The 22,773-nt window shown below is 41.0% G+C and overlaps 1 protein-coding gene across 3 annotated transcripts in view; it reads right to left on the bottom strand.

The window, feature by feature from the left end:
• Positions 1–22,387, bottom strand: part of ROS1 (ROS proto-oncogene 1, receptor tyrosine kinase) — a 114,400-nt gene extending 92,013 nt beyond the window's left edge. For all 3 annotated transcript variants that reach the window (XM_069974931.1, XM_069974929.1, XM_069974930.1), the window contains exons 1-10: positions 22,096–22,387; positions 18,612–18,681; positions 17,491–17,639; positions 15,577–15,712; positions 13,837–14,044; positions 11,938–12,014; positions 7,335–7,451; positions 5,123–5,307; positions 2,704–2,798; positions 1,309–1,832 (exon numbers count right to left, since the gene is read on the bottom strand). In XM_069974931.1, the coding sequence (XP_069831032.1) occupies positions 1,309–1,832; positions 2,704–2,798; positions 5,123–5,307; positions 7,335–7,451; positions 11,938–12,014; positions 13,837–14,044; positions 15,577–15,712; positions 17,491–17,639; positions 18,612–18,681; positions 22,096–22,191 (1,657 nt within the window). In that variant the 5' untranslated portion in view covers positions 22,192–22,387. The remainder of the gene's footprint in view (positions 1–1,308; positions 1,833–2,703; positions 2,799–5,122; positions 5,308–7,334; positions 7,452–11,937; positions 12,015–13,836; positions 14,045–15,576; positions 15,713–17,490; positions 17,640–18,611; positions 18,682–22,095) is intronic.
• Positions 22,388–22,773: the final 386 nt, after the last annotated feature.

The raw sequence follows: 22,773 nt of genomic DNA, 5'->3' as shown, positions 1-22,773 counted from the left end.
CAGGTGACAGTGCGGATTGTGGTGGATGCCTCTTTCCACTCCTGTCAAACCCCCCCAACCCCGCTCCTGTCACCTCGTCCCATCTGCCGCCCTTCTGTCACCCACTCCCGTCTCTCACCGGTTCTATATCCCCCGCTGCCCTTAGGGCCCTATTCCACCGGACGATTATCGTTTGCATAATCGTTAACGATTAACGATCTCAAACGACCGCTATTGCGAAAGACCTGAAAACGTTCAGTCATTTCCATGGAACAATAATCATTACTTATGATCATAATTGCGATAGTTTTTCTTCGCTACTTATTCGCTATTGCGTTCGTATCTATTGCAAACGACCGAACGACGTCTTATTCAATGCGAACGATTTGCGAACGTTTTGCGAACGAGCAACGATAAAAATAGGTCCAGGTCTTATAAAGAGATCAACGATTTCTCTTTCGGTCGTTAATTGTTAACTGCATTTCAACCGAACGATTATCATTTAGATTTGAACGATTTAATGATAATCTGAACGATAATCGTCCGGTGGAATAGGGCCCTTACCCTCACGGATGCAATCAACAGATGTCTAGTGTTTTTCACAGTGCGGACAAAATCACACTCTTTGAAAAACACTAGACATGTAAATGAGGCACCACTTCGGCACTTTTTTCCACCACGTTTTACAAAACGTTTAGTAATACTTTCACATATAGTTAGTATACCCAATAACAGGGTACTTATTGGTCATGTGGACTTTTTCCAACCAGGCATATAACCCGTAGTGGGAGAAGGAGATGAAGGAGAAGTAATAAGTGCCTCTTTTGCCATGTAAAGGTCCTGGATGGCAGACGTGGAAAAGGCCCTTAAGTTCTGTCAGTAACTTGCTCTATATTTTGGGGGGTTTCTGGTATGGTGTTGGTTAGTACTGGTCTGATTATATAATCTCTACATGACTCCTACATCTTTGGGGGATTTAAAAATGTATTTAAATTTAGTATTTTATACATATGTATATATTTACTATTTTCTTCCAATAAGATTTACATTTTAATAAATTTTGGTGATCACTGCAAATTTTGTATATTTCAATATGTAATATACTGTATGTGAATACTATATGCAAATCCCCCCACCTTTTTTCAGGTGCAGTGTGTAGCTTATTTTTAGGCAGTTTTAACTTTTTGTATGTATGTGTATTTTCAATCAAATGAAATGTACATTACATTTCATGGATTATTGATCCTACATTAGTAGTGCAGGATTATTCATGGGTATTTAATGTGTATAGGGACACATTAAATACAATAATACTCCAACATAACTTACTGGCTCCAATGGTTAGCTTTGGTGGCTTCCACAGAATTTCAACTGATTTTGTTCCAAACACGACCAACACATGTTGAGGAGATCCTGGCATAGGAATTGGCTGTGTAGACCTTCCATATAATATAATGTTATTATAGTCTGATGATGGTGGAGCTGCTAAGTTACAGGTTACTAAATACTCATTGTACCAGTAACTATTCATTGCAAATTCTTCATAGAACACTTTGTCTCCATCTGTGAACATTAAAGAGTCATTGATATAAAGAAAGCTTATTATTCCTTTAATGGATCCATCATGGATTTGTCGCAAGTATTTATCGTCTGAGCCATCCAAGAAAACGGACATCAGGTAAAAAGTGCCTGAACCAATTCGCCGTGCATATACTATTCTCTTGGACTGGACAGTGAGGATAAAATCCTGAATGTTTTTGTATTTTACAATGTGCTCGGTTTCATTTTTCACGATGGAAGGTTCAGGAAGAATCATTCTGTGAATACCATCTTCCAGAAGGAGGAATAAATAGCTGCAAGTATAAAGAAAGAATATTCAAGAATACTACAGTCTGAGGCTATGTTCATTTTTAATAATGGGCCATCATTTAAAGGCAAATAATAGCCATTACTTTAAAATAACTGCCATTAAATGACGGCCATCGTTTTGAGGATGTGTGAACATAGCCTAAGATAAACTGCTACTATTAACAAGCCATACACAATGCAATATTTTAAGGGAACTCAAGACCTAGATAGAATACCTAGAATAGACAGTGCAAGCCCTAGCGATAGGCTGCCCAAGACTGTCCCTACCTGCATTGGCGGTCCCTAGGCTGGGTAAGTGACACAGAACAAGACAGACAAACTGGTGATAGCAGAGCGGTTCAAGAAAAGCAATAAAAACTGAAGTCAGAACAGAAAGACAAGGAAAGAGGTCAGAACCAATCTAACACAATATGAAGCACCAGCTCAAGTTACAACAGATTATCTCAAGCAAGGTACCAGACCACAAGTGGACTTCTTATAAGATGTCAGAGTCCTGGTCCAAGGCGTGACTGGACCAGCCCTCTGACATCCATACCACACAGAACAGAGACTGACAGGGAAAGAAGATGAGTGGCAAAAGCCACTTTTCATCTCTGCTCAGTGCAGACTCTCTGCAGCCCAGGACTAGGCTAGCAAAAGAAACCAAGCGGGTGTGGTAGAACCTTTCAATCAGCACAGAGCAAGCGCTAGAACATAACAGTGTAGACTGGTGCAAAAAAAATACAATTCAGGCACTGAATCATGGCTAAAACTGCAGGCTCTCACAGGCAGAGGGCCATGCTGAGGTCTGAACAGACACGGACAAATATGCTGAATAGTGAAATCAGTAAGGTAAATAATAAAGTAAAAAAATACCCATTATTCGGATCAACTATTATCTTTTTTGGCTTCTGAACATCTTCTAATGGAATATTAGCGGTAGTGCAGTTCAATAAATGACATGTATATATCTACAATAAAGAAACATACACATTTCAAGTACACATAAATCCTCATACAGCTAAAGTTATATTTTCCTCTCATTGGAGGAGCCACGTGGACAGCACATATTAACCCTTTGTGGACCAGGTCCAAAATGACCCAGTGGACCGCGCAAATTTTGATCTTAGTGTTTCCGTTTTTCCCTCCTTCCCTTCTAAGAGCTCTAGCACTTTCAGTTTTCTATCTACAGGCCATGTAATGGCTTGTTTGTTACAGTAATAGTTGTACTGTGTAACGGCGTCTTTCATTTTACCATAACGTGTATGATGGAAGCCCAAATATATTATTTATGAAGATATAAATAGGTGAAATCGTAAAAAAGAATGCAATATGGTAATGTTTGGGGGGTTCCTGTGTCTACGTAATGCACTATATGGTAACAGCGACATGATACTAGTACTCTACAGGTCAGCCCGAACACAACTATATGCAGGTTTACACAGATTCTCTAATATTATATATATATATTTTTAATGAAATCCTTTTTTTTGGCAATTAATTATTAATAAAATGGGCCTATTGTGACGCTTGTGACGCTTTTATTTTTTCACCTACTGGGCTGTATGGGGTGTCATTTTTTCCGCCTTGAGCTCTTGTTTTTGTTAATACCATATTTGTGAAGATCAGACGTTTTGATCACTTTTTATAAATTTTTTTAATATATAATATAACATAAAATCGGTAATCCACGCACTTTTTTCCCTCTTTTCGTGTACGCCGTTCACCGTTCGCAATGACGCTTGTTATATTTTAATAGATCGGACAATAACGCACGCTATGGTATATTATATGTTTATATATTTATTTTTATATGTTTTATTTATATAATGGGAAAGGGGGGTGATTTAAACTTTTATTGGGGCAGGGATTTGGGGTAGTGTGTTAGTGATTTTAACTTTTTTTTTTAATACATTTTAAGTCTCTTTGGGGGACTTGTACATTGATTACTTTCATTTTATACACTGATGATGCTATGCCATAGGCATAGCATTGATCAGTGTTATCGGCGATCTGCTCATTGAGCCTGCCTGTGCAGGCTTAGTGACCAGAGCGCCAATCGTACCGCGCGGTACCGCGCTACGGTATATTATATGTTTATTTATTTATTTATTTTTATGTGTTAAATTCATAAAATGGGAAAGGGAGGTGATTTAAACTTTTATTTGGGCTATGGTGTGTTTTTTAAAACTCTTATTTTTTTTTGCACTTTTTATGTCCCCTTAGGGGACTTTAACATTTTTACATTGGATTTCTTACACTGATCACTGCTATTCCATAGCATAGCATTGATCAGTGAAATCTGCGATCATTGCATACAGCCTGCCTGTGCAGTCTCTGTAGAGTGATCGCCGATCTGACTGCCAGGAGGAAGGTAAGAGACTTCTGGCAGTCAGATACAACGATCGGAACCCCCGCAGTCACGCTGTGGGGGCCCCGATCGGTCAGTGACAGTAGCACAGCTCCTGCCACTGATGTAAGTTCAGCAGTTGCGGCACCGGTGGACTCCATGACGTCCGGGTACAGCATGGGTCCTTAAGTGACAGGATGCCATGACGGTCCTTAAAATATTAAAGGGCATTTACCACCAGGTACATCACATTGATTCTGCCTACCTGTGTTTTTTCGTTCTCTTGGGACTTCCTCTTTAAAGGGAATCTGTCAATAGGTTTATGCTGCTCTAAATGAGGGCAGCATAAACTAGTGACAGAAATGCTGAACAGATCGGTGTATTACTTACATAATTTTGTTCAGCCGTTCTCCTAATATGCAGGAGAATGTGATTCTTGATGTGTCCCTCCTCCCACCCTCCAGCTGCTGATTGACAGTTAGAGCAGTCCCTGTATACAGCATGGATAGATAACTCCTCATAACCGCTCATTATGGAGAGGACTACTTATTATCTATGTTATTTAGGAGGATATCTCTGAATCAGCTGCACAGAACAATGTAAGTCATACATCATTCCGTTCAGCTTCTCTGTCACTAGTTTATGCTACCCTGAGATAGGACAGCATAAACCTGCTGACAGAGTCTCAATGATTTTGAGGTCAATTAATACAAATACAAAGTACTTTTGATCACTGCCGTGTTTACACCATAAGATTATCGCTTAAATTCAAACAATTTACCAACTTATTGCACAATAATCGGCCTGTGTAAAAGGCCCTCAGGTTGAAGTTATCCTTTGTATCTTAAAACTGTTTTATATATACACTTTGTTACCTGGATTTGCATAAAGAGATACTAAGCCATACATGCCTAGCTCAGGACTGCATGCATAACACATTCTTACCTGATTGTACATAATGAAGTATATCCTGTTACGTAACCAGTCTACAGATAAGGAAGTTATGTTCCCATGGCCCATGTAAAATATCTTGAGGTCAGATGTGTCAGTCATGTTAGTGGCTCCTTTTAACCAAATATACTTGCTCTCTGAGAAATAGACTACTTGGGTATGCACATTAACAGAGACACCTAGCAAAAGTAATGATAGGTAAGAAAGAAATGAGGACAAGACATTTATCAGCTAAGTCTGCCAAATTTTTTCTAAAAATTTTTCTAAAATTGACTGGAACGTTAGGAAGTAAATCTGGAAATGTTTCTTTGTGCTAAAGGAGCAGTCCCACAAGAATGAAAAAATGCAATACATGGCCATGACCATACAATGTCTTTTTGGCCGTTTGATGGACAGACATTATTTGGACGTGACATGACATCCCTACAAAAAATGGCCAAAAAAAGACGTCTGGTCGTGGTCCTGCAAAATACATCAGATTCATTAAAACTTTGACAGCATACTGCCGGAGTTCTAACATGTCTTGCCGTAACCTATTATATTTTGTGTTCTAACGTTTGCACATTTCATTTACAAATCTCTTAAAGGTGAACCAGGCACCTTATGTTCTACCAAGCAGGGGGCACCTGGTTAGATGCTCGAGTCTCCCATTAATTTCAGTAGGGTTCATTGAGTTGAGCACTCAAGCATTAACTGGGGAAATAATAGATGTCAGGTATGTTTCTCCTAGATTCCTGTCATACGAGTTATAGCTCCAGGGAGTGCCCAGTGTGTTTGTAGGAAAAACCTTATCTGGCTTTGTAAGGAAGCCAAAATAGGGCCTGGAGTTTTCTGGATTGGGGAAGAGTTGGGTGGGTTCCCCAATCCATAGTCCACTTCTGGTAGTGGACAAGGCTGAGGCCTAATCATCTGCACCTGCAGCCGGTGCATATAGAGAGGCCAGGCAGAGTGGTCACTCTCCTCCTCAGTCCTGTGCCATGCCTGGAGGTGCCAAACTGCTATGTGAGTAGCTGTACCAGTGCCTGGTAGTAAGGTGCTGGAGTTAGTTAAAGGTGAACTGTTTAGTTAGTGCTCAGACGAGCAGGGTTTTGTTTTGTGTTTTGCCATTGAATCTGTCTGATGTGTAAAGGCTGTTTATTTTCTGTTGCCGGCACCACAATAAACTGGACTTTTTTAATTGGACTTTGTGTCCCTGTCTCTGTCTGCCAAATGAGTCAATCCTGTGTATACCATAGCTAATTCCCACAACACCCTTTGCAAAAGTCTGTACTTATTGGGGGACATTTATGAATTCCGGTGTTTTTTACGCCGGGCTTACAAATGTCCCCGCAGCTCCGAAGCTCAGGGGATTTATGTAGAGGAGCACTGGCGTTATGTGACAACATCTCAAGGTCCGGCTGTATCTCGGCCATCCACCATAGAAGTGGTGTCACACTACAACACCTTGCAAGTGACCGGCCGCTCCTCCCATATAACATCACACAGGGGGTACACCTCACATTATTATATTGAAAATACGGCTGTATTTTTACCTCAAAATGAAGGCCGCATTTTTAATATTTGTGAATCTATCCTTCCCATTTTAAGTTTAGGCCATCTATTAAGTTGTTTTAATTTACGTCATAATTGGGCACCAAATTTTGGCACATTTCTGGTATGCAGTGTTGCTTTTAAACCCCTTTTGGTGAACCTACACCCATTTTCCAATAAGCCACTTCCAATAAGCCACATATTACAGACCCCCTAATACTGCTGTAATATGCTGGTGGTCTGACACTGGGGTCTGTAATATGCTGGGGGCCTGATCCTGGAGTCTGTAATGCTCGCTCTTTATTGTCCTAACTGTAAGGTCCATACAATAAGGCCAATTTAGAGAAATTTCTGAAGCCACGCCCCTTGAAAACCACACCCAAAACCCCACACTCACAAAATATTCACCCACAATAAGCCCCGCCCCATCTGTTAAAGCTGAAGTGTCCCTTGGAAAAAAATTTAAATGTTGCCATTTATGCTCTTCCTCTGTGATTGGGCTAATCGCTCATTTTCTGCCCTATTTTATGTATGATTAATAGAGTTTTTCGAACATAATAAATGTACATGTTGGCTATAACTAGGCAAGATTACCTAGTGATTATTTTCATATGAAGACCACCGCGAATAATGTCCATTTATTTTCACGATATAATTAAATGGAGTATACACTTACTGTGTATTCTGCTGCCTGTTCTGAGACATTGAGCTTCATGCACATCATACTTCAGGTTTTCCCACAGTTTGAGAGTGTCATTTCTTGACATAAAGAACCACTGAGATTGATCTGGAACTAAATAGAGAATGATTAAATGTGGAGATTGCATTTTTCAATGTTAATGGTCCAGGCAGCCGGATTGACAATTTGTTTGTTACACTGAAGACAGACTCCATTGGGTTTCTGGAAATAAATACGACTGTATTGAGCTACCTCTTGAAGCATCGCCCGTGTAGGTTACCATGGATATTTTCTGTTGATTTTCAAGAGGATTTGTGTAATTTTATCTCTGATGGATTTGTATGGTGTCTCTGATAATGAAGTTAGTCAATAAGCAGCACTACTGAATTGTAAGAAATGGCCATAGCCAAGATCAACATGATAACAGTGAACAGATGCTGGTTCTCATCTATATGGAAATATCTTCTACTTATGCTTGAGGGTTGACATATCACATGACCGGCCATTTGGGAGTAGACCCTTTCCCAGACAATAAAAAGTTGACTGACGGATCCACTTATATCACAATGTAGTCTAGCACATACATGAACATAGCATAGTTTATATTGTTTAGAAAGTTTATAAAGGTCATGAACATTATTTGTGTCCATCATTTATTAAAATAAATAATGCTGCGTTTACATGGAATGATAATCGTGCGAATTTGCACGATAACGTTCGAATTCGAACGATAATCGTACGTGTAAATGCAGCGAACGATCAAGCAACGAGCGAGAAATCGTTCATTTTGATCTTACAACATGTTCTAAAATCGTCGCTAGTCGTTCGCAAAAAATTCGTAGATCGTTCCGTGTAAACAGTCGTTCACCGATTTTACCTATGTGCGAGATAGGCTTAAGCAATCGCAAAACGATCGCAAAACAAATTTTCCGTATGATATATCGTTCCGTCTAAACACTGATCGTTATAAAAAAAATTGTTACTTCAAAATGGTTAATCGTACAATCGTGCGAATTATCGTCCCGTGTAAACGCAGCATAAGAAAATTAATTACTTAAGTAATTAAATAACTAAATAATACATTGAATAAATGATGGTTGTCTTTTTGACTTTTAGATCCAAATTGCAGCAAATAACATTAAATTAATACACCTTAAGGTTATGTTCACACTATGTAAAAACAACATCCGTATTTCAAAATAGCAGCCGTTACTTAGAAATAACAACCCCAATTGGCCCTTAATTTGTCTGTAATTGTGGATCCGCAGTGACAATGCTAGAAAACGTTAGGGTTCTTTTAGATAAAGCCATTTTTTGTTTTCTCCGATTAACGATACATGATTGCAAATGAGCACTTTTGCCAAAAATCTGAAATCAGTCACCATAATACACAAAACGATAGTCATTAGTTACGATTGTAATTACCATTGTTTGTATACTCCTTAAGGGTGGCTTCACATGTACCAGATCCGCAGCGGATTTCAATCTGTGGGTTTGCAGCGAAATCCGCTACGGATCCATATAGTGTGAAGGTCTATGGGTTACATATCCGCAGCAGAATTTTCATTGCACTGATTGGCTGATTAGGAGCAAGGGGAGCCAGGAGCCTCACACAGCCGCGGCGGTAATGAATGCTTTGGGCTGGGGCTGCGGGATGCAGGGGGTTAAAGAGGCCGGCTTACTTATCCGTTTTTGTTGCAAACCTGCAGCGTGAAATCTGCTGCGGGTCCGGTACGTATGAAGGCACCCTTAAAATTATTTCTTAAAGGAGAAGTCCAGAAAGGGAGCTTTTTTAAAAGGTGCCTGGGAGAGGGAGAATGAAAAAAATAACATGCTCTTACCTCCTCGGCTCTGGAGCTGGTGGCCACTCAGCCCCGCTCCAGTCCCCCCGCGGTGCTGGTAAGAGAGAGGACCGGATATGACATTCAAGGCCTTCTCAGCCAGTCAGCGGCTGTAGTATGGTCCCGCATACGACCACCAAGCCGGGGAGGTAAGTGCTCGTTGTTTTTTTCATCCTGCCCCTCCCTGGAATCTTGAAAAAAAGTTCCCCGCCCGAACGTCTCCTTAAATTTCTTACAATTTCAAGATTTTTCGCACAATAATCTTTAATAGGGCCCTAAGTCTCATCTGCTATGTACAGGCAGTAGCTGTTGTGTTTCAAAGTGCACAAAATATAGACACACCGAAAGGCGGCTTATTTCTGCTGTTAAGGAGACATTCTCAGTGCTTAAATAGGACCTGTCCCCCCCCCCCTCCCCCGTGTCCCCCCCCCCGCTAGAGCCCCCTATACTTACCTGATCAAGCTGGGTTCGCTTCTTAATCCGGTCCGGTGACGGAGATTTCAGCGCCCGAAGCCTGGCGCACGTGCTCCTGAGATGAGTCCGATGCTCATAGAGAATGAATGATGAGTCTTCATTCATTCTCTATGAGCATCGGACTCATCTCAGAGCGCGTGCGCCGGTCTTCAGGCGCTGAAATTTCCGTCACCGGACCGGATCAAGAAGCGGGACCCAGCTCGATCAGGTAAGTATAGGGGGGTCAGGTTCCCTTTAATATGTAATATTGCATGCAGTATTACTCATACATCTTTTCTAAAAGGTTTCAACAAAAGTCCTTTATTGTGTAACCTGTTTCCGCAATGACTATCTACTTTGCATAAATCTTATCTTTCCTCTTGGTATAGTAATAAATCTCTGGGTGCAATAAATGTCAAATCCTCAATAAAAATATATTAACATTTGAATACTGAAGTGAAAACTGGAAATTGTCATACTGTACATACATCAACTAGCCTTAGCATTAAAAAGTACCCCAGGGCTGTAGTTGCCATTAGGCACTCGAGCTCCCATGCCTAGAGCAGCAGTGATATAGAGAGAGATAAAGATACCTTTAGTGTAATTGCTGCCCCAACGCTGTTGGCTGTAAGAAATAAAAATCTATTTCTCACTTTGATTGAATGAACATGGATCAGAACTGATCTGTGGGATCGCTGATGTCAGTCATTAGCAGCGGGTGTCTGCTACTCATAGCCTAGTTTGTTAATTAAAAGGGTTGTCCGAGATAAACTATTAATATATGCTGCTGCCCAGACATCTGCTGGTTTCTGGGCCACCCTCTCAAGCTAGCCATACAAGCTAGCCTTTGCATCCTACACATATCAGTGAGGCATGGATACCGATAACCCTGTGGCTTCACCATTAGTCCTTCCTAGGACTACTTTTGGTAGTCAGTTCATTTTTTTTGTACTGCTGGGTTTTCTGTTACAATTAAAAAATATATATACTGTATATATATACCTAGGCTTTATTCACGCTATGTTTTTGTGGTGCCCAGCAATAGTGGGGGTTACATGTCGTTTTATGCATTTTTTTTTTTTTACTGGATCCTTGTCTTTTTATACTTTTTTTACTGGATCCTTTGAGGTTAATGGAAAAAATAGCAATTTTGCATATGGGGGGGTTACATCAGTCATTGTGTGGTAAAATTCCTCAGGTTGGTATGATTATATTGATATCCAATATGCATGGTTTCCATCAGGTTTAATTACTTTTAAAAAATGTTAAAACTTTTTCTTACAAAAAAGACTCCTCTAACTTTTTTTTTTTTATTGTCTACATAGCTGTATTGGAGTCCATTTATTGTGCCATAGGCTATGTTCACACGAAGTAAAAAAAAAAAAAAAAAAAAGAGAAAGAAAAGGCGTCTACTTTTTCTTTTTAAAATTACATCTGTTATTACCTATTTTAATTAACCTTAATGGAATGCATTGAAGTCGATGGAATGAAGGCCATCCAAAGCACTCAATGCGTTAAATAACGAACATTGTGTAGACATCAAAATAATGATCATGATAATTATTTGTGAACGTCTTTTGCAAACAGACATTATTTTTTAGTTTTTCACACACTGTTTTTTTTTTTTTTTTCAACATCCTTTCACCGTCTTTATTATTAAAGATGAAGTTGGGGAAGTGAAGGAAAACAAAATAATGGGTCAGGTCTGCTCAACCGGTCAGCAGCTGAGGTAGGACCCTGCTACGGCACCTAACTGGCTGAGTGGACCTGACACGTCACGACACGGGTCCCCACTGAGTAAGCGGCCAGGGACCGGGGAATCTGATCAGTGGTATGCAGCCACCAGCGATGGAGCTGGGGAAGTAAAAGCATGTTATTTCTTTTATTTCCCCCTCCCCGACACTTGTGAAAAAAGAGGTCTGCCTGGACTTCTCCTTTAAATTGAATAGACTTTTTATTTAAAGACGCACCCAAAGAGCAATCATTCCACCTAGACTAGAATAATGTACCAACAGCCATTATTGTAATGACGGGCACTAAAACGCAAAATGACAGACATTATTGGGGCCTCAAAATGACAGATATCATTTTAAAAAAAAATAAATGGAAAGAAATAAAGTTATGTGAACATAACCATAATCTGTAGTTATCATATGTCTAAAGATTACTTTTTATTCCATGTGTTTTAAATATGTGCCAGTAACCACGCAGTTAAAATAGCATTGTACTGTGGGTTGGGTTCTTTTTCAGATAGATGGCACACTCACGGATGTCACCGTAAAATGGAGTTTTAATGCACAACATACCTGCTGATCCCATTGTAGTAATGTTAGTTTCTGCGGCAGGGCCTTCTCCCTCTTCATTTACTGCGGTGATGAAAAGCCTATAAATAAGCAATACCCAGTATATTAGAAAATATGGCACAAACACAGTGCATTAAAAAAGTATTCACACCTGTTGAACCTTTCCACATTTCTCCACAGTAAATGTATTTAATTTGGATTTTATGAGATAGGCCAACGCAAAGTGGCAAGTAATTGTCAAGTGTCAAGAAAATGATACCTGGTTTTCAAAATGTTTCAAAAATAAAAATCTGTAAATTGTGGTGTGCATTTGTAGTCAGCCTAGTCAAGCTTAGTCAAATTGAATGGTCTTGGCACAGATTCTCAATGTGATTTAGGTCTGGACTTTGACTGGGCCTTTATATCACATGAATACACTTTGATCTAAACCATGCCTTTGTAGCACTGGTTGTATGTTTAGGATCATTGTCCTACTGGAAGGACTGGGGTTGTGGTTCCCGTGCACCACTGCTAGAGATGACTAAGTCTCTCCAAGGAGCGGAGTCTAAGGTGCCACTAGTCTTCACCAGTGCCCACCACAAGGCAGGATGGACTTGCTGTGTTAGGCAACACCCAGGTTTCTACCCCTGGTTTGGCTAGATAGCAGTGGTGGCCCGAGGTGCAACTAAGGTCAGGAACAGACAGGCAGGTCCGGGAAGATGGCGGACAGGAAACAGGGAAACTGGCAAGAATAACAGTCAACACTATACAGCAAAAAAGGGGCACACATAGAGGGAGATTTATCAAATTGGTGTAAAGAAGAATTGTCTTAGTTGCCCCTAGCAACCAATCACATTCCACCTTTCATTCCTCACAGATTCTTTGAAAAATGAAAGGTGGAATCTGATTAATTGCTAGGGTCAACTAAGACAATTCTACTTCACACCAGTTTGATAAATCTCCCCATAGAGTCAGCAAAGATCCCAGGAAGGGGCAGGCTTTATATAAGTATAATGGCAGGTGTTACACATTCAGCTGGGTTCACACTACATATATTTCAGTCAGTATTGTGGTCCTCATATTGCAACCAAAACCAGGAGTGGATTAAAAGCACAGAAAGGATCTGTTCGCACAATGTTGAAATTGAGTGGATGGCCGCCATATAACAATAAATAACGGCCATTATTTCAATACAACAGCCGTTGTTTTAAAATAACAGCAAATATTTGCCATTAAATGGCGGCCATCCACTCAATTTCAACATTGTGTGAACAGATCCTTTCTGTGTTTTTAATCCACTCCTGGTTTTGGTTGCAATATGAGGACCACAATACTGACTGAAATATACGTAGTGTGAACCCAGCCTAAGGGAGCACTGGCCCTTTGAATTTCATAGAGCAGGTGTCTGCGCGGTCTAGGAGGTGGGGACACGTATGCCGGCAAAGAGGCCATAGGCTGTATCCATGTTTTCCCTGACTCGTCTGGGCTGCATCCAACTTCTTCAGCCACGTCAAACATGCTAGAGTTGCACTCATCTCTACTCAAGACAAAGCTTTTATTTTCAGAATATATGTATAATGAACCATGTAATAAATTCCATTTTTGTGGCAGTATCTTTCAGTCAGGAAAAGTAAAATTGTTCTATTATGCTCTCAAAAACATATAGGGGGATCAATCAAGACTGGCAAATGTGCATGGTGCTCTTTCATAAATTCTCACCTCCTTGCCGCACACCTCTCAGTAAAGGAAGCAAGTCTGAGGCTGCTGTGTGGCACCTTCATAAATCTATAGCAGCTCTGAAGCTGGTGTAAATTTTCGACACTAGCAGTCAAAACTCATGATAAACCACACCTCCTCATTGTCTTGCTGCTTAGCACCTATAATACTGCTGTTGGTTTTTGATAGGTTTATATGTATTATTACCTGTATGTTGTTGTTGGTTTTGTACCATAAAACTGAAAATGTTGCTTCTCAGCCACTGAAATATGGTTTGGGGTTTCACCATCAGCAGAAAGTCTCAAATTGTACCCAACAATTGGGCCACATGGGTAAAGTGGAGGAAGCCAGCTGACCTCTATTGTGTTGCTGCTAAAACTATTAAGGCTTTCAAACAGGGGTGCAGAAGCCGGAACTGAAAACGCAAACAAATTATATAAGTACAGACAAAAAGTGAAATACATTTTCTAGCCTCCCAAAGTTAGTTAAACTTGGTTACCTATGATCAAAAACATCTGACATCAATATTTGACATATGTGTACTTCATCTTATTAAAAAAATTTTTGTTTTCTATGTGTAATTCAAAGTTATAACTTATATGACCACTAGGTGTCACTGTTTTAGCTCCACTGCCCTTTGTCAATAAAAGCACTTTTTATGGTAGACAGGAAGTCAAGGCGGAAGATTCAAAGCTCTGCTCCCATGCTGGCAATCATAGTGCAGGGAGAGAGCCCCAGACATCAGAGAGACAGAGAGACATCTGAGAAACACAGACAGAGAGGCATTAACTCAACATTAGGTAATCTCCTGAACTAATCATATTTTATACTAAAAAGAAGAACCAAGACATGTTATCCCAATAAAACACCAGTTTATTATACCATTTAAAATAATGACAAAAGATGTAGGAGATTCCAAATAAACAGAGTACCTCCAGGGCGAAATAATGTGCCAATGCTATTGTAAACATAGATTTGTCCACATACCTAATAATGGGTGGATGAATAGATGAATAAACTGCTGTCTCCCCTTGTATTATGGGCAGAGTTACTTCCCCAGTCTGTTTAAATAAGGCCAGCCCATTATAAAGCACATGAATAAGACTAATTTCCCAGGGATACAGTAACCTGGTTAATCAAACTGAGTACTGCACCCACCCATATTGCCTAGCAGGTACCAGTACCCCAACGCATGTTTTACAATCCCCTTGCTTCTATAGGAGGGAGCATAGGCTACAATGTAGCCTTCCATTCTGGTTCTTCTATGATGTCCATATGCTCTAATAGCACATACCTTATGTGCAGAAAATGTTTTCATAATAAAACCTCTTTAAAGGGTTACTTTGGCTGAATTTATTTCCTTTCAAATCAACTGGTGTCAGAAAGTTATACAGATTTGTAAATTACTTCAATTTAAAAATCTTAAGTCTTAGAGTACTTATCAGCTGCTGTATGTCCTGCGGGAAGTGGTGTATTCTTTCCAGTCTGACACAGTGCTCTCTGCTGCCACCTCTGTCCATGTCAGGAACTGTCTAGAGCAGGAAAGTTTTTTTTATGGGGATTTGCTACTGCCCTGGACAGTTCCTGAGATCAAGACAGCAGAGAGCTGAGACTGGAAAGAATACATCACTTCCTGCAGCTAATAACTGGAAGACTGGAGATTTTTAAATAGAAGTAAATTACAAATCTATATAACTCAATCATGTTCAGATCAGGAGGGTGGTAACCTGGCTTTTACAGGTTGTATAAAGTTAAATAACCAGTAACTGCTGGGCATACTACAAATATTAGATGTGTCAGTACCCATATTGGTTATCACCCATCTTTCCCAGAACCAAATTTTGCAGCGCTGCTTTTCCAAACCATTGTCTCTGGCATAAATAATCCTAAATGCATTAAACAAAGAAGAGAGAACAAAATAGATTTACAATATTGCTTCCATCTTACCTCCTGATGCAAGGGTCCTGTAGGCAGGGCTGGGTAGAGAGTAGAACTGTAGCTGACAAATAATCCATATAACACGGAACGTATACTCTGTGTAGGGTTGCAGATTACACACTGTATAGAATGGTTCTGTCACTATCTGTATTTAGAGACAACATGTCAGGGTTTTCTATCCATACATACAACTAGCAGTGTTAAACTGAAATTATCAGCAGGATAGAAGCATTTAACCTCCTGATATGTCCCTATTGCACACAAAATCTCTTTCCTTCGTCCTCTGCAGTGTTTCCATGATATTAGCAACTTATCTCCAGTGTTAATAAGTTTTCACCCTCAGAGCACCAATCTGCCCCTGGCTGGCCTGTTCAGTGGCGGACATACCGCATGTGGCAGTTTGGCTGCACAGGGGCCCGAAGAGGGAAAGGGGCCCGCCACTGTAATGTTCAGCTTACACTGGAGTGTGCAGGATAAGAGGGATAAACATCAAAAGGAATAGAATAGAATAGAGGAGCAGAACCTGCCCGCATCCTGCTTCTCTTCAGGGCTGCTGCATCCATGAGGCAGAGTGAAGTCTCTGCATTTTCCCCCAGCTTTCTACACACAAAGAGGGAGAGGCTGAAGGACCTGAATCACATGACACGCAGATCCTTAATGTTACCGTGTGGAGCAATCAGCCTAACTACAGAGAGGAAGCGGTATGTACAGGGACGTATAATAATAATAATAGTGTGAGGTCCACAACCTTTTGTTTCTTAACTTTGGTACGTTGTGAGTAGGAATTTTTCTCAACTGTGGGGTTGTGGTAGTAGCCGCTCACAGAATAATATTCACTTCATTGATTGATGAAGTTGCATGACCAGGCAGAATGGCACCGTGGTACCTGGTTGCACAGTAGCAACCTTAAAGGGAACCAATCAGCCCAATTGGGCTGATATGTATGGTTTTCAGGAGCGCTGTATGTACCAAAAAAAATAGTTTTTTTTTTCCGGGCACGTGACAGGCAGCGGCGGGGAAGTAGTCATCTGGGCGGCTCCCCACCCGTATCCTATCAGCATTCTAGGAGGGGATAAATGACATCGCTCCTGGGCTAATTGGTTCCCTTTAATTGAAAATTATATTAACCCTTTAATGGCCCTGGAATTTAAAATTTATGAGTTTTCATTTTTTTCTTCCTCTCCCACATATAAAGCATTGTTCTACTGTTGTAAGGATTAGAGATGAGCGGAACTTTCGGACTTTCGGTCCGAAAGCAGCTCACTCCAGTGCGATGCCGGGATCTTCCAAGGAATTCAAGATACATTCCCTGGAAATCCACCTATGCACCCGGGATCGCAGGCATACTAATTGAGCAAAGATGCCTAGTAAGGATCTAGATACTTGTAAGTCAATGGTTGGGGTTCTCCACAGCCCATGTATAATAATTCAACATACATCCACAATTCAGAGATGAAACAGGTCACAGGATAGAAGGCAGTTTTGCTACAACTTGATATAGCCTATATTACAACTGATGTTGTGATGTAATATACAAATCTGGGCATCTTGAGCTGCAAAAGTTAATAGTTAAACCCAGGGAATGTATTACTTTCACTGTGCAGGCTAAGTAGTAATAAATGAGTGAACTTTAGCATTGGAATTATCAGCTCCCACATACCTTGAGAAAGGCTGTGCGAATTAACACTTAAAGGACAAGTACTGCATTCACCCTTAAAGGACCAATACTGAATTCACTGTTAAAGGTCTGCTACCAAATTCACTCTTGAAGGGCAGGGATAAAGTTTCTCTTAAAGGGGCACCCTGGAAGTCACTAATAAAGGGGAACTCTTCCAAGTACTATGCATATTCTCCTGGAAATGCACAGCTAGTATTTTGTTACTGTTTTTCTGCAATTTAATATGTAGTATTGATACATCCTACCTCTGTATTCTCCCATTCACTTGGAAAGTTAACATATTTGCTCTGAACCATATATCTTGCTTCAGATACATTTGCTAAATTCCACTTTAATGTTACATTATGTGCCCCAATAAAAGACACAACAGGAGGTGTTGGGTCAATGATACAGTCTGTAAAAAAAAAAAAAAAAAAAAGTTTAATCCAGACAGTCTACACAGCTATAATCACATGTATGCTTTTGAGACAGACAATGCCCACTTCCCAATAAAACGGAGGCATAGAATGGGCCAACAGCATCCTCCGGGTGATCTATAACAGATCCATACTGATCCATAAATAACACTTCCTGTGCATGAGCCAATCACACAATCAGAGAGAGCGCGGAGAACAGGAAAACAGCCGGGATAGGATGATCGCACAGCAGAGGTGGGGCAGGGATAGGTAAGGCTCATTCGTTGTTTTATGCCACAGGGAGGCAGTAGGGAGAATTTATGAAAACTTTTCTAGGTGCTTATTGATCCATTGTTTTTGGCCAGTTTTAAACTGCTGCAACTGTGTGTATTACAGTTAAATGACCCCAACCCCCCAGGGATCTATAATGCTGTGGGGTCATATCATAAGGACTGCAGCATAGCTGGGACATACATCCATAACAACAATGCAGAAATATTATATGCACCAATACTCTGCTAGTGTGAAATTACAAACATAAAAAAGTAGATTAATGATCAGTGACCAAATGTTTTTTTAATGATTTTTTGACAAATGATCATTGATCTAAATATATTGTAGTCCATATTGGCTAATACAACTTCTGAGGTTACATAGAGCATCAGTGATTCTCATTAAAGGGGTACTCCAGAAAAAAAAAAAGATACAGGTGTCAGAAAGTTTTGTATAGATTTGTAATTTACTTCTATTCTTCTAAAAAAAAATCTCTGGTCTTCCAGTATTTATCAGCTGCTTTATGTCCTGCAGGAAGTGGTGTATTCTTTCCAGCCTGACACATTGCTCTCTGCAATCTGCTTAACTTCTGTTTGTCTTTCGTTTTACTGCACAGCAGTCTATTTGCTACAGGGAAGTAAGGGAATGAATAATGGCAGAAACAATAAACATAATTGTAAATAATATAACCCATTTACCTTCTGAAAAGCCTTGGCTGCTGTTGCTTGACACATTTAAATGGTGACATTGGACATCACAGTGTATAACCTGTAAAAATACACATATACATATATGTATATCACAACACATTAGAAATCAAAAGACGCGTAAAGATTTAAATTATGCTTCTGACATAAAGCTTGGGCCTCCTCACTTTGTAAGAGTATGTTCACACTGAGGAATAGGTGAGGAATTTCAGGCTCATTCACACTCAGTTTTATGCATTTTCTGCTTGAAATTCCTGTAAAATATGTACAGAGCAATGTCCCATTGTGTTCAAGGGGATTTCCGCTCTGTTGTTAACACAGCGGAATTTACATGTGGAATGTTCTGCCGCAGATTCCGTTAGAGAAATCCCATAGAAGGAACTTTTAGAGCTTTGAATTTCAGCTTTTCTGCTGGAATTCTGCGCCAACTCAAGAAGAGAAAATTGTCCTCAGGAATATTTCCTTTTCTATTCCTCCCCTAAACTTACCCTAACTATGGCCGCACTAAAGTGATGTTCACAGTATGGAATAAATAATATATTTCAAGTGTATCTGTAAAATTTTTATGAAAAATTACTCATTTTTCTATCTCACTGCAGGAGACTGGCTTCATAGAAAATGGAAAGTGCAGTGAAGTGATAAGCCAGACACGTCTCCCAGTGTCTGTGACATGTCAAAAGGTTTTTCAAAAGCTTAAAAGGGTACTCCAGGAGAAAAAAAATCTTTCAACCAGGAAAAAACGAAGTAAGCTTAAAGAGTTAAAGGGGTACTTTTTCTTTTAAATCAACTGGTGTCAGAAAGTAACACAGATTTGTAATTTACTTATTTAAAACTCTCAAGTCTTCTAGTACTTATCAGATGCTGTATGCCTTGCAGGAAGTGGTGAGTTCTTTCCAGTCTGACACAGTGCTCTCTGCTGCCACCTCTTTTCTTGACAGGAACTGCCCAGAGCAGTAGCAAATCCCCACAGAAAGCTTTCCCGTTCTGGTGGCAGCAGAGAGCACTGTGTCAGACTGGAAAGAATACACTATTTCCTGTAGGACATACAGCAGCTTATAAGTACTGTAAGATTTGAGATTTTTAAATAGAAGTAAATGACAAATCTGTATAACGTTCTTGATTTAAAGGAAAATCATTTCCGTCAGAGTACCCCTTTAAGGGGTAGTGTGGTGCTCGACATTTATTCACTAAATAACACACATTACAAAGCTATACAACTTTGTAATGTTTATTATTTAAGTGAATGGCCCCCTCCCCATGTTCCCCCCACTACCTTCAAGACGTGTGGTGCATTATACTCATCGACCCCGACTGCCATCTTGGGCCAATTGCGGCTGAGCAGCTAAGGACCCGTCAGAGGGGGGCCGGCATGAGGGAGGGCTGGAGAGGACAGGCCAGCCTCCTGAAGATTACGCCATTGTCCCAAGATGGCGGCCGGGGTCGACAGTAATGCGGTGAGTATAATGCACCACACCTCTGGGGGTGGAGGGAACACGGGGAAGGGGGCCATTCACTTAAATAACACACATTTCAAAGTTGTATAACTTTGTAATATGTGTTATTTAGTGAATAAATGTCAAGCACCGCACTACCCCTTTAACTGTTTAAGATTTTTTCGTTATTTTCTGTTAAAGCGACTCTGTACCCACAATCTGACCCCCCAAATCTCTTGTACCTTCGGATAGCTGCTTTTAATCCAAGATCTGTCCTGCGGTCCGTTTGGCAGGTGATGCAGTTATTAAAATTGCAGCTCCGTGCTCTATGGGTGTATCTGTGCCCTAACTTTGCACCACCCCTCTGTCCCTCCTCCCCGCCCTCCTCATCATTAGGAATGCTCCAGGCAGATTGCCTATTATTCACCACCTGTGTTACCACAGCACATGGGCTTGATCGTTAAAAGGAACCAATCACACACAAATTGGCCATAAAGATAAGGAAACGTGCTGGTACATCAGCCAGCACGCTTCCTAACCATCCCCCTGTCCCCTCCGTCCCATGAACATTCAGCCCGCAAAGTTAGTTTAATAGTGTCCCGCGCTGTATGCAAATTACCATGTAAGTAGTCAAGGTGGGCGGGCGGCTGGTCAAGTAGTCCCGGTGGGCGGGGGCTTCGTCATGTAGTCACAGGCTCCTGGGCCGCCTCCGGTGCTGTAATCACGCCCCTCCGGGCGTGTTGTAAAGCGCAGTGCAGCCTGAGAAGACGCTGCTGTACTGCGCTTGCGCGGCGTAGTACAGCAGCGGCTTCACCCACTGTACTGGGCACGCGCAGCTTAGTAAAGACGTCGGCGCGGCCGACGTGCAATGCCGGCCCCCCCGAGTGACGTCACCAGGAGCCGCTTTACAACACGCCCGGAGGGGCGTGATTACAGCACCGGAGGCGGCCCAGGAGCCTGTGACTACATGACGAAGCCCCCGCCCACCGGGACTACTTGACCAGCCGCCCGCCCACCTTGACTACTTACATGGTAATTTGCATACAGCGCGGGACACTATTAAACTAACTTTGCGGGCTGAATGTTCATGGGACGGAGGGGACAGGGGGATGGTTAGGAAGCGTGCTGGCTGATGTACCAGCACGTTTCCTTATCTTTATGGCCAATTTGTGTGTGATTGGTTCCCTTTAAGACACCTGTGCAATGTTCAAACAGGAGAAAATGTTCCAGTGGCATTCCTAATGCTGAAGACGGTAGGGAGGAGGAACGGAGGGCTGGTGCAAAGTTAGGGCACAGATACTCCCGTAGGGCACGAGGCTGCAATTTTAAAAGTAATTTTTTATGACAATAACTGCATCACCTGCCGAACGGACCGCAGGACAGATCTTGGATTAAAAGCAGCTATCCGAAGGTACAAATGGTTTGGGGGGTCAGATTGTGGGTACAGAGTCGCTTTAAATGGTACAAATTTTCTGCCAGTGAACCAGAAAGTGAAGCAGTCAGCCAGAAACTTCTCCCAGCTATATCTAACAATCAGTGTAGGTCTGAACACACAGACCCTGGCAGATCAAGGTTATGTCCATACAACATTGTTTCACATCTGTATTTTTGGATGGCAAAAATATGACCATACAGCCATCCAAAAATAAAGCCGAAAGATGACATTGTGTAAACGAAGCCCAAAACTCTTAATCACAAGTCAAAATTATTTTATGACGTGGACACAGGGAGACTTTTCGTGGATTGCAGTTTATCCCAAAATTTCACCCCCACCCTATAATGACACACTGTCCAGCAAACTGAGATATAAGAGAAGTATGGTGAGGTCTGTTGAGCCTCTTTAATGCTCTTCACCCCCACAATTGGCCTGGGGGGATTAAAATGTGGTCTCTATATTTGTGAGTTCTTGGCTTTGTCTCTATGGTGCATAGTCTCTATGGAGAATAAAACATATGTGACCAATGGCACAAGGGCAAGATTCAATACAGGTAAATCAATGACTGCTTGATAACTTGAAACACAAATTTAAAGTTGTTACTTACCTGGCCACTTGCTTGTAAAAATAACCAATTCCCAATGGTCAGCAGGGCTACAAGCCAGGGGATATATAGGGAGCATTGGCTAGGAATAGTTTTCATATTTAGAGTCCAGCGAAAGTCACTGTAATTCTAAATTTCCATTAATAAAACATTCTCAGTGATGGTTCGGAAAGAAGAATGCATTATCTAGAATATATTTCTTCAGCAGCTGCATTGCTAAACATGGCTACCAGTCTTCTCTACAACAGCACAGACAACAGAAGACATAACAGTACGATAGGAGTGACCGCTGCATTTCATCCATCCCATCTGGTATACTTATCTATATCAATCCTATTGTACACAGTCACACCCTCCTGTGACTAAAGTTCCAGGGTAGACTGACATAAAACTACGTAACAGGTTGTTCTCTAGTTACTCATCCACCAGGAATTTATCGAGAATCGATTATAATGTGGAAACTCGGGATGAGCAAACCGAACTTCACAAAATGAGATTCATTACGAACTTTGCAAAAGGTTTGGTTCATTACAGAACCGAACTTTTTGAAGGGTTCACAAAGAGTTCGTAAAAATGGCAGCTGCACATGTTAATACACATAGAAAATGAAAAAAAAAGACCTATGTCTGCGCTCCCCTGGTGTCCTCCTACGAGTCTCCCCATTGATTGCAGCCGCCTCCA

Source organism: Dendropsophus ebraccatus, chromosome 6 (genome assembly GCF_027789765.1).
Source record: "Dendropsophus ebraccatus isolate aDenEbr1 chromosome 6, aDenEbr1.pat, whole genome shotgun sequence".
Classification (NCBI taxonomy): domain Eukaryota; kingdom Metazoa; phylum Chordata; class Amphibia; order Anura; family Hylidae; genus Dendropsophus; species Dendropsophus ebraccatus.
The sequence above is the reverse complement of the archived record's forward strand: the minus strand, read 5'-3'. Positions and strand labels throughout refer to the sequence as shown.